General features: G+C 42.1%; 1 protein-coding gene across 6 annotated transcripts in view; it reads left to right on the top strand.

Moving 5' to 3' along the window:
• The window catches only part of APBA1 (amyloid beta precursor protein binding family A member 1), a 213,909-nt gene that overhangs the window by 147,059 nt on the left and 54,297 nt on the right, over window positions 1-12,553 (top strand). For 4 of the 6 annotated variants that reach the window (XM_089691054.1, XM_089691053.1, XM_089691051.1 and 1 more), the window contains one exon: window positions 8,960-9,025. The exons of the other annotated variants lie outside the window; for them this stretch is intronic. In XM_089691054.1, the coding sequence (XP_089547180.1) occupies window positions 8,960-9,025 (66 nt within the window). The remainder of the gene's footprint in view (window positions 1-8,959; window positions 9,026-12,553) is intronic. 6 annotated transcript variants of the gene reach the window in all.

The raw sequence follows: 12,553 nt of genomic DNA, 5'->3' as shown, positions 1-12,553 counted from the left end.
TTTTCTCTTTCGAGCCATTCTCTGTAACCCCTAGAGATGGATGTGCGTGCAAATCCCAGTAGATCAGCATCTGACACCAACAACCATGCCACATTCAACGTCACTTAAATCCCCTTTCTTCCCCATTCTGATACTTGGTTTTAATTTCAGCAAGTTGTCTTCACCACGTCTACATGCCTAAATGCATTGATTTGCTGCTATGTGATTGGCTGAATAGCAATTTGTGTTACCAAGCAATTGAACAGATGTACCTAATAAAGTGGCCGGTGAGTGTATATACCATCTTAATTCTCTCAATTGCCTTTACAAATAAGCAAGAGTTCAACATTTACAGGAACAAGTTTGCAAAACTGATATTGGTTTTCACAAATGTCTTGATCTGTTGAATATCAAACAATTCTTGTTGTGCCAGCTCCTACAGTATTACAGTAATGCTGCAGCTTCCACTAATTCCATTGTGGCACTAATCAATAATGAATAAGGCAGATAAGAAACATGCTTTACATTATTGAACAGGTTTCAGGTGCAGAAAGAACTTTATAATAAATGAACCAGCAAAGTAAGTAGAAGATCAACCTTTTCAGAGCTGTACAGCAGTTGAGCCCTGTGTTTTAAACTCCATTAAAACCATTGCTGTGGTATGGACAGCAGTATATGCTGCTTCAGAATTGCATAGTTAACGCTGCAAGCTTAATTGCACTAAGCAGATGGCTGTATGCTGATTCATCAGTTAGCTTGCACTGAAATGTTATTTTATTGCCTAATCTCCTGGAATATAAAATATGTGACATGAGCTATGCTACCTATGCAAAATAATTGTGTATAGGAGAAGTTTTGGGCACTGAGCTAGAAACGATCAAGTCAATTATATTTTGATAGCATAGCAGATGCCCTACTGTTTGCAAAGGAGGATGATTCAGGGTAATTAAATGTGTGAAAATGTCATTTTCCTTTAATAGAATGGTTTTATTTGCTATTCCTATCCTGACTGGAACCTTGCATAAGAGTGAAAAGTCTTATAAGCAGATCACTTCCACAAGAGGAAAAAAACATACTTTGGGTAGTTTTGATCATTTTCTGTTGAGTAGAAGAGATGCCTATCGGTACAACCGCGCCAACGAACCAGGCTGAGAAAGTGGAATGCTGTGCTTTTCATCTGCAGTGAAAGCTTTTAGAGATCTATGAGTCCTTCATGTACACGAGGAGCTTTATAGCTTGAAGATTATAAAACGTGCTGCATTAGGATTCCTTTGGAAACTGTCAGAACCTAGTGTGGTTAAGAAAGGTATGCGACACATGTGAATAAAATGGAACTAGTTTTGGTAGAGCAGGGAAGGTTTAGGACTTTTGTCAGCTGTGTCCCCATTTGGGAGATTTCTCCTCACTGAAAGCAATAGGGATCTTCAATAAGGCACCCGGCTAGACAAAGCAGCCTTAGCCATAGCAACTGGTATTTTGCAAGCCATATGGATCTTCAGTAAAGTAGAATATTGGGAAAGTGCTGTGTGGCAGCATTGCATGCATACCAACTCTCAAGCAGAGCAAAATGCACATTCGCTAAGCATAATACTGTATTCGACAAATATACAGCATTTTTTTTGTATTCTCTCTCTCTCTCTCCCCCCCCCCTCTCTCCCCCTCTCTCCCCCTCTCTCCCCCTCTCTCCCCCTCTCTCCCCCTCTCTCCCCCTCTCTCCCCCTCTCTCCCCCTCTCTCTCCCTCTCCCCTCTCCCCCCTCTCCCCCTCCCCCTCTCTCCCTCCCCCCTCTCTCCCTACCCCTCCCCCTACCCCTCTCTCTCCCTCCCCCTCCCTCCCTCTCTCCCTACCCCTCCCTCCCTCTCTCCCTACCCCTCCCTCCCTCTCTCTCCCCCCTCTCTCCCTCTCTCCCCCCTCTCTCCCTCTCTCCCCCCTCTCTCCCCCCTCTCTCCCTCCCTCCCTCTCTCCCCCCTCTCTCCCCCCTCTCTCCCTCCCTCCCTCTCTCTCTCCTCCCTCCCTCTCTCCTCCCTCCCTCCCTCTCTCCTCCCTCCCTCCCTCCCTCCCTCTCTCCTCCCTCCCTCCCTCCCTCCCTCTCTCCTCCCTCCCTCTCTCCTCCCTCCCTCCCTCCCTCTCTCCTCTCTCCTCCCTCCCTCCCTCCCTCCCTCTCTTCTCCCTCCCTCTCTCCTCCCTCCCTCCCTCTCTCCTCCCTCCCTCCCTCCCTCTCTCCTCCCTCCCTCCCTCCCTCTCTCCTCCCTCCCTCCCTCTCTCCTCCCTCCCTCCCTCCCTCTCCCCTCCCTCCCTCTCCCCTCCCTCTCCCCTCCCTCCCTCTCTCCCTCCCTCCCTCTCTCCCTCCCTCTCTCCTCCCTCCCTCCCTCCCTCCCTCTCTCCTCCCTCCCTCCCTCCCTCTCTCCTCCCTCCCTCCCTCTCTCCTCCCTCCCTCCCTCTCCCCTCCCTCCCTCCCTCTCCCCTCCCTCCCTCCCTCTCCCCTCCCTCCCTCTCCCCTCCCTCCCTCCCTCTCCCCTCCCTCCCTCCCTCTCCCCTCCCTCCCTCCCTCTCTCTCCTCCCTCCCTCTCCTCCCTTCTCTCTGCTCTCTCTCCTCCCTTCTCTCTGCTCTCTCTCCTCCCTTCTCTCTGCTCTCTCTCCTCCCTTCTCTCTCCCCTCTCTCCCCCTCCCCCTCTCTCTCCCCCCTCTCGCCCCTCTCTCCCCCCCCTCTCCCCCCCCCTCTCTCTCCCCCCCCTCTCTCTCTCTCTCTCTCTCTCGTGCCATATGTGTGTAATGTATACAGCAACTAGACTCTTTTGGCTAATGTTTAAGCCTTTAAGCTTTAAGCCACTCCCACTGTTAACCACAACTGAACCATGACCATTATTTGCAACTGGACATGTTTTTGGCTCCATCTCAGGGTTCCCCAGGTCCTTCATAATCCTATTCATGCTACATTTTGTTTACACTTGAGATTATATGGTACCATTCTTTAATGGATGTGAGAAAAGACTTCACTTTATTTGTTACACATATCAAACCTTTTAATATTTCATCCCTAGAGTAACACAGTTCTTGTTAAAGAGGTCATCTTCATTTTAGATCCATTAGATCTTTTGCTAACACAAGACAATGTTCAAAGGATTCCCTAGTTTTGTAACTTCGTTGGTCTGAGGCTTTCATGGTAAAGCATTCAAGTACTAGTGGTAGAGTAAAACTGCAGTGAAATGCTCCTATACAAAGTCCTTGTGCATGCTCCTTCTTCCTCTTGAGGTATACAAAACTTTCTGGCAGCTAAAGGGATGAAATTATCATCTTTCCTAGCTGTCATATATCTTTCAGTTTACTAATGGCAATAGAGAACTTTTCTGCTCTACAGTTGACTCTTCCTACATTTCAAATATTTTTTTTTTATTTGCCTAGGAAGAATGGAATGGTAAATTGTGACCATATATGGGTCAAAAATAAGTTATTTTAAATAAAGGCATTTCTTCTGAAAGGAAAAAAAATGACTTTAATGCTGGATATTACTCAATAACATACGTCAGTGCTGGCAACACAGTCGCTTTACATTGTTGGAGCTCAGTTCTGTTCTCTGTTGCTGTCCTACATAGTCACAAAATTCTTTGTTTGACTTTGGAAATATGGAAATACCCAAAGACTGCACATTTCAACGCCATTACATTCCTTTGAAGTACATCTTGAACTTTAGAGATAACAGTTATGATACTTCCTTCAAGGCCACCAAAATATGTTCTGTGACAGGTGTCCTACCCTCACCAGCAACTGTGAATGATACCTGACGGATTGTACAAAAAGCATCGGTTTCCTTTTGCCTGGGCTGATAAAGTGAACACCAGTAGGAATGGATTCATTTACCACACATTTCTTAGGAAAATATTGGTCATGGTTCAGTTGTGGTTAACAGTGGGAGTGGCTTAAAGGGGGATGACTAAACATTAGTCAGAAGAGTCTAGTTGCTGTATACATTGCACACATATGCCACAGTTCTTATACCCACATAAAGACATTACATATACAAAAACAAATCAAGATGTAACAATGGCAACTGAAAGTAAACTTGGCTTAAAGAGGAGCTCCACCCAAAAGGGGAAGTTCCACTTTAAGGCCCTGTCCCCCGCTCCACGTTAAGGCGCCTAGGCGATCAGTAGCGGAAGTTGTCCTACCCCGCCCCCTCCTCTCCCTCCCCGTAGTCTTCTGGAACACATGAAAGGTCCCAGGACCACGGGACCATTCACAAGGAGCAGTGCTACTCCTACGTGCACAATGGGCATCCGGCTGTGAAGCCACAAGCTGCAACAAGCAGGGTGCCCACACTTAAGATGCCAGCGCTGGGGAGAGGACGGATGGTAAACCCGGCTGCGGAGAGCACACCACTAGATCAAGGGACAGGTGAGTGTTTTTTTGTTTTTTTTTTAAAAGTCAGCAGTGACAGATTTTGTAGCTGCTGACTTTTATTTATTTACATTTTGACTGGAGCGTCACTTTAACTATAAAATCCTGATTTCAGTGTTTCAGCAGAGGCAAGCATTTCGGAGGAGCAGGCCATTAGCCAGGGAGAGGACAATGAGACCGAGAACTCTCTACAAAGTTTACACAATTCATAAGGATGCATTCCTATGTAGAGAGAAAAATTAGTAGTAATACAAACGGCTATTGTGCAGATCAAAAGTATACAAATAGAGTTTAAAAACACTTGATGTGCACTCCCATGACTGCTGTGGGGTTAATGGAAGATCAAGGACCATGTTGGCAACCTGAAGGCTCACACCAGTCACATTTAGGTGAGTCAGATCAGAAATGTGCAGTGAAGCTCAGAAAAATCACACTTTCCTAAGGAGAAGAGGGGTGGTTAATCAGCAAGTCCTTTAACCACTTCAAGTCCGGACACTTTCACCCCCTTCCAGTCCTGGCCAGTTTTCAGCTTTCATCGCTGTCGCACTTTGACAATTGTGTGGTCATGCAGCACTTTACACACATGAAACTTTTAGTATTTTTTTCACACAAATAGAACTTTCTTTTGTTTTTGTTTTTTATTTGTTGATATATAAATAAAGAAAAATAAATAAAAACTAAGCATTTTGAAAAAATTTCGATTGAAAGAACTTTTATTGCTTTGTTTTTTTTGTTATAAAATTTAGCAAATAAACAATCGTTTTGCTTAAATTTAGGTCAAAATGTATTCTGCTACATTTTTGGGGATAAAAATAACCCAAAACTGTGTTTAATATTTAGTCTGTGGGAAAGTTTTATAGCATATACAAACTATGGGATATAAATGTGAAAATTGATCAGCTGAGACCCTAAAATGCTGGATTGTGGTATGACATATGGCAGTGATCAGGACGCTGCTATGGGGTACAGCAGTGAGCAGGATGTAGGTATGAGGTATCGTGTTGATCATGATGCCGGTATGGTAGTGATTAGGACACTGGTATGGTAGTGATCAGGATGCTGGTATGGGGTATGGTGGTGATCAGGCCGCTGGTATGGTGTATGGAAGCGATCAGAGCTCTGGTATGGCATGTGGCAGTGATCAGGGCACTGGTATGGCAGTGATCAGGATGCTGGTATGGTGGTGATCAGGCCGCTGGTATGGTGTATGGAAGCGATCAGAGCTCTGGTATGGCATGTGGCAGTGATCAGGATGCTGGTATGAGGTATGGTGGTGATTGGGCCGCTGGTATGGTGTATGGAAGCGATCAGAGCTCTGGTATGGCATGTGGCAGTGATCAGGGCACTGGCATGGCATATAGCAGTGGCATGGCAGGCCTATGTAGTAAGAGTTTCACAGTGTGGCAAACTTATGTAGAATGAGCCCCCCCAGAATGGCAAGCTTATGGAGTAATAGTCTGTGTGGCTGGCTTGTGTAGAATGCGTTCCCCTGCATGGCAGGCTTATGAAGTAATAGTCTCACAGCATGGCAGGTTTATGTAATAATAGCCCCACAGCATGGCAGGGTTATGTAATAACAGCCCCACAGCGTGGTAGGGTTATGTAATAACAGCCCCACAGCGTGGCAGACCTATGTAATAACAGCTCCACAGCGTGGCAGGCCTGTGAAATAATCGCCCCACAGTATGGAAGTCTTCTGTAATAATCACCCCACAGCATGGCAGGCTTATGTAATAACAGCCCCACAGCATGGCAGGCTTATGTAATAACAGCCCCACAGTGTGGCAGACCTATGTAATAACAGCCCCACAGCGTGGCAGACCTATGTAATAACAGCCCCACAGCGTGGCAGACCTATGTAATAACAGCCCCACAGCGTGGCAGACCTATGTAATAACAGCCCCACAGCGTGGCAGACTTATATAGCAATAGCCCCACAGTATGGCAGGCTTATGCAGTAACAGTCTCACAGTCTGGTAGGCCTGTGCAGTAATAGCCCCACAACATGGCAGGCATGCACAGCAATAATCCCTAGTGACCTGGTTAGCAGTATTCTGAGTTGGGTTAGTTTGATAAAATACACAACACTTAATTTGTGTATTCCAAGACTGTTAAAAAATACTTTTTCTACAAATCATGATTTTACATGATCAGACAGGTTACAAAGACTGGGCTGCCATCAGTTCAGAGGTTTTCATGTGTCTATTTGGGGACCACCAATCCAAAGAAACTAAGCCTCTAGGTTGGGAGACATTAAAAAAGTATTTTTAGAGATGTGAATGAATTGTGCTATAACAGTGAACATAAACATTGGTAAAATCACCTAATCAAATTTGTCATTTTGTAACCACAAACTGACAAGTTGCTGGAATTTTTGCTGGGTTAAAATAACTACTCCTCAAAGTTTTTTTTTTTTTTTTTTTTTTTTTTTTTTTTTTTTTATCAATGACAAAGACTTTCAGCAACTTTTTTAGTTGTGTTTACAGTACAGAGCAGCAAATGTGTTTAGGATAGTGACTTCAGTGATTTTTTATGTGCGCAATTGAATCAATTGAAACAATCGGTACAATTTCTTCAAAACGGTACCTCGCCATCAGGTTGAGGCTGCTTCCTCAGTGTGATAGTTCCACCCCATTTAGCCTTTCCCTTTACCAAGAAAAGTGCGATTTGAACTGCCCGCGGCTTGGGACAGTGTTTTTTATTTATTTATTTTAAATGTCCACTATTGACTATTTGTTTCCCAGACCCAGATTTAAATAGTAATTACAGGGTGACAAACTAACCATTATGTCTGGAAATGTATAACAGAGCTGTATAGCTGACCACAATTAGTGATAATGTAACTGACTACAATTAGTGGAAAGTAAACTGCTCAGCCTGGATGAATGATCTTACCCCTAAATGGGTTACCAACACTGCAAGTTTGTTTGTACTTAATACAGACAATTGGTTAAATATAGTGACTTAAAATAAGAAAAAAATTCCCTCTTCTGCTCATGGATGAAAATATATTTTTCTCTTTATATTATGTTTGTACCTTACATATGAGAACCAGTGCTTCATCCTGTGACTGATTTAAAAGCCAGCCAGTATTATTGACATTGCTTCCACAGCCAAACTCTATTTTTGCAAATATTTCCATGTTTTTACAGACTTCCATAAACACATTTTTTCAATTTAAATTAAGAGTTTCCAGATTCATTTGTAGGTGTTCCTCATTTTTTACAAGTTTATAAAGACCCTAACCGTGCATGCAGAGATCAGAACTTAGCAGGACAGCAACTTCACAGGCCACAGACACTCAGTTGGTAAAGGCCTTCATCACATGTGTTTTTGAGTTAATTTCTTCATGGTAACTCACCATAAAGCTGCATGCGGCAGCCTCTCCAGTAAGAAGTCCATCCTGCTCAACCTCTCTCTTTCCCTAGGAAAAGCGCTCTAAACACTGCTCAGACGCCACCTTAATATAGTGTTGCTGAATCCAGATGTGCAGACACGACAATTGTCTTAGGCGATGGGCCTACAATCCTTTCTGGATTTTGAGTAACTGGAAAAGGAAAGGCAGCTCAGCACCCGAGAGACACTTATGCATTGGTACCTGTGTGGTGAGGCATTTAGGTTAGCATCCATACAGTGCAATTAGTATTTTGAGGCAAAGAAGGGAAAGACCTATCAAAATGGGGATTGCACTTGGCAAATGGAACAAACGGTAATCTTCGCGTATAACCAAAGGCATCATTCTTTTTTTTTTTTTGGTTTTGGATAGAGTGGAGAGGATTTATAACACTTGTCAGATTTTATTGCAGTCTGTGCTCCCGTTAAAGAGATTCGCCTTTTTTTGTCCAAATGTTTGCCATTATCATTGAAAGTGAAAGTTAAAGAAAATCCCAAATTTTGGGCTGTCCCCAGAAAAGTAATAGAGGGGAAATCTTCCAATGGGGAACACTATTTTTGGTGACCTGGGGGTCCCCAAGGAATTCCCTTAATTTGCAGGGCTTTCCTACCATTTCCTCTTTGGCTATGGGACAGCAAGTGAAGGGAAATCTCTGCAATGGGACACAGATGGAAAACCATATGACTGGTTAAAACCCTCTCTTGCTCTATCCAATATGAAAAAAAGTTTTGCTTATAGTTCTACTTTACATTTTCAGCCAAAGGTAGCAGTATTTTTCTACTGATAATTAACAGTGCCGGTGAATCAATACTAAACAGCCAGACTTTAGATTTTACCTCTAGATCCATGTTATGCCAATGGAAGAATTGTGCATAAATCTTGGTTGTAAAAATAAAGTTCTAAATTTTAATGGTTTTAAAATGTAACTTTTGTAATAGCTTTGTGAGGACCTAAATAGAAGGGATAAATTAAGCTAAAAGTAGCATAATATAATGCAGGTTGCTGGAAGAATCATAACAAGGTTTCATGAAAAATTTAAATGGTGTCAATGGAGACGGTCTCAAATAACTGCCACGTAACCTATCTCCGATTACTTTTGTCCTGTATTTGTTTGACTTCACATTACTTCATAAGAGAGACACAGCCAGTCCATTTTGCATTTCCCTGGTTAGAGCTTATTTTTACTTTTCAGCTTTTACCAACAAAGTGCTCCATGGAAAATTTTTGGACCTACCAAGCAGAATATGGTGATGACAATGTAAGTGGCCATAGTTACAAAATAATTTTTTGCTTGTTTCTTCGTGTCTGTTAGAACAGGTGAACTGAATATAGAGTACCACTGGATTGTAATTTCTGCAAACTAGGAGTATTTACCAAACATGCGTGAATCTGTGAACTATCCAGCTTAAATATGGCTGAGACTGGGCTTTGGAAGGAGCAAAGGTGCTCTTTATTGATGGGTCACCTTCATTTGTGCTTTTACCTTCTCATTCCATAAAGAGCATGGATACCAATTCTGATAACATTTAGCAGTCTTTGCTCCTCTTCTGTACAACCTGCTTAGGCTGAAACTCTTTCCTAAATAGTATTTTGTTTTACCTTTAACTCACTTGCAGTCGATTTTTAAGCTTTCAGTTTTGCCTTCAGACTTGGCAGTAACATATTTGTCTATGACCCACCAAAGTTCATAAGTAGTGTTGTATTTTTTTGGCAGTATACACATAAAAGCATAGGTGCAATCTCAAATACATTAACACTACATATATACGGTAGGTCATGATGTGTTTAATCCTGAAATGTTCAACTTGCGAGTGTGCATGGAGGGGGGAGTTGGAGGCGGCTATAAGTAATTACTAGTACTCCGCTTTAGTACTGAAGATTTTGTTTCTGTGATTTGGGGGGGTGAAAAAAAATATATATATATTACACACATATAGGTAGGTAGAGTGTACTATAGCTTTCCATTGCTGCAGGCTCACATAGGGGCCAAGTTTTTTAACATTCTTTATTTTAATTTTCACATCAATTTATTTTTTTTCAAAAAAATGTTTATAATGAAATATAACAAATGATACTGCTCGTATACATGAAGGAATATCAAAGCAAGTTCAATTAGGACAGATCTTGTACACATGAATAGCAAAGGCTAAAGTAACAATATGAGATCTCACTTTAAGGTTGGTTAATCATGTTAGAAATATAATTAAACATTTGACAAGAAGCAGAAAAAAATAGTCCATGCATAGAAGAGAGTTCCAGTGTACTGGATTCTGCAAACCCTGTAGTGGTACAGAGACAGAATTGTTCAAAGGCTGTCCAGTTGAATTTAAGTATACAGGAAGGGGAAGCACTCAGCCTTTTCACCCAGCAGCAGGCAGAGAGAGCAAGAAATGGATATAGAGCCCTAAGCAGCAGTCAGCTCACACACGTGAAGGCCTGTGGACAGCTGAGGCTAATAATAAGATCTGGCGAACAGGTAAGATGTGGACCAAAAAATAGAGGTTTTATCCTGGTGCTGTGCCATTTGCAATGTGTACTTTTATAAACCTAGGTGACAAATACACTTTCTACTATCCTGCTAGCATTTGCCTCTCAACAAATATGCACTCACTGGTCACTTTATTAGGTACACCTTGCTATCGCCAAGAAAATATCCCCCGCACCATTACACCACCTCCAGCCTGAACCATTGGTACAAGGCAAGATGGATCCATGCTTTCATGTTTATTATGCCAAATTCTGACCCTACCATCTGAATGTCGCAGCAACCAGTCTGCCCATTTTCTTCTGACATCGACCAGGCATTTTCGCCCACACAACTGCCACTCACTGGATATTTTCTCTTTTTCGGACCATTCGCTGTAAGCCCTAGAAATGGTTGTGCATGAAAAACCCAGAAGATCACACCCATCTACTGTCTGGAGAAGTCTGAGTAGAAGAATTGCAACCAAAAAGACATACCTCTGATGTGGAAACAAGGCTCAACTATGCATGAAAACATAGGAACTGGGGTGCAGAAAAATGGCAGCAGGTAGTCTGGACTGATGGGTCAAAATTTGAAATATTTCGCTGTAGCAGGAGGTAGTTTGTTCACTGAAGGGCTGGAGAGTAGTACAATAATGAGTGTCTGCAGGCAATGATGTTTGAAGCAACCTACCTGTCAAGTTCCTTAAAAAAAATGCAGGTGTGCAAGTGTACCTAGAAGGATAAATGCTATTTGAAGGTAAAGTGTGGTCACGCCAGATATTGATTTGATTTAGATATCTCTTCTGTTCATTTGCTTTTTTTAATTTTTTAATGATAAAAATAAACTATTAACTAAAACTTGTGCACAGTAGTGTGTCTGTATAACTATGTATATATAATGTGTGTGTATGTGTATATCATAATCATTATTAAATTGACTTTAAAATACAATAGAACAGCATTGTATATTAGCAAAATATTGCCATAGCTTAAAGTAGAGCTGTATCTTTGGCTGTCATAAAGTCCCAGCTGTCTTTATTTACATCAAATAAGACAGATTATTGCAACTGCAAATATTCATATGCAGCAATTGTTTCTATAAAGATACCCAGTCTTGCTTACAAAGCCATACCACACCATAAAGGTAGTTCTGAAACAAAAATATATGCAAAAGAAAATTGGGAATAATTATTTCTTACTACCTGAATTAGAATTCTATGAATTGGGCAGCACAGTGGCTAAATGGTTAGCACTTCCACCTGGCAGTAGTAGGATTGGTGGTTCGAATCCCAGCCACAGCACCACCTGCCTGGAGTTTGATGTTCTCCCTGTGCCTGCGTGGGTTTCCTCCCGCAACTCCAATTTCCTCCCACACTCCAAAGATATGCTGGTAGGTTAATTGGTTCCTGTCTAAATTGTCCCTAGTATGTGTATGTATGAATGTGAGTTAGAAACCTTATATTGTACACCCCTGGAAGGTTAGGGACTGATGTGAATGTACAATATATATGTGTAAAGCGCTGTGTAAATTGACGGCGCTGTAGAAGTACCTGAAATAATAAATAATTACTTTAGGTTACATGTTAACTAATAGGTTATTGTTCTTTATCCCATTTTTATGTGGAACATTATTATTGGTAATGAATAATAGCTCTTCTTAAAACAAACCAACAAGTGTTTTCTATTCACACTTTTGCTGTGGAGCTGTGAATTGGACTTATTTAAAAAGATATAAATATTCAGTGTTCCCAAGGTGAGAACATTTCCCTTGTGTGGTACAGTATAAAAAGGGTGTAGTGTGCAGAGAAATGATGTTAGGCAGCTCTGGTGAGCAGTTCTATTTGCTAGAACCACTCAGAAGGTATTTGCAAGTCACACTTCTAGCATAGATAAAAAAAAAGCCATTTATTCCTCCTAATTTATTTATTTATTTGGATCTGTGATAGAAGTGAGAAATTCAGATTCCTTCTGTTTTAGGAAGGCTCTTCTGTGTTTAACACAAGTTAAAGGAGATCATCTCCCCTTAACTGTTTCTTCTGAGTTCTCTTAAAAAAAACATATTTGTCTGATCCAGCATTGTCCTGTGCCACCATCTTGGCCCTCTTCTGTGTTCAGACAGCCTGGCCCCTGATGACTCATGCAGCTTCACATTCTAGCCACTCCGTTAATGGGTTCTGCAGCCTCCTGAGATTTGTGATGAGGTTATCCCAGGGGGCTGCTCGAGCATGACTTGTCTAGACCAGCATGGTGGAGGAGGGGGACACTTGGAAAAAAAGAGGGAAAAAAATTGGCTAAAATTGGGGGGGGCAGCCCTGATCCT

Source organism: Staurois parvus, unplaced genomic scaffold (genome assembly GCF_062004578.1).
Source record: "Staurois parvus isolate SC_StPar_1 unplaced genomic scaffold, SC_StPar_1.0 ptg000549l, whole genome shotgun sequence".
NCBI lineage: Eukaryota > Metazoa > Chordata > Amphibia > Anura > Ranidae > Staurois > Staurois parvus.
The sequence above is the reverse complement of the archived record's forward strand: the minus strand, read 5'-3'. Positions and strand labels throughout refer to the sequence as shown.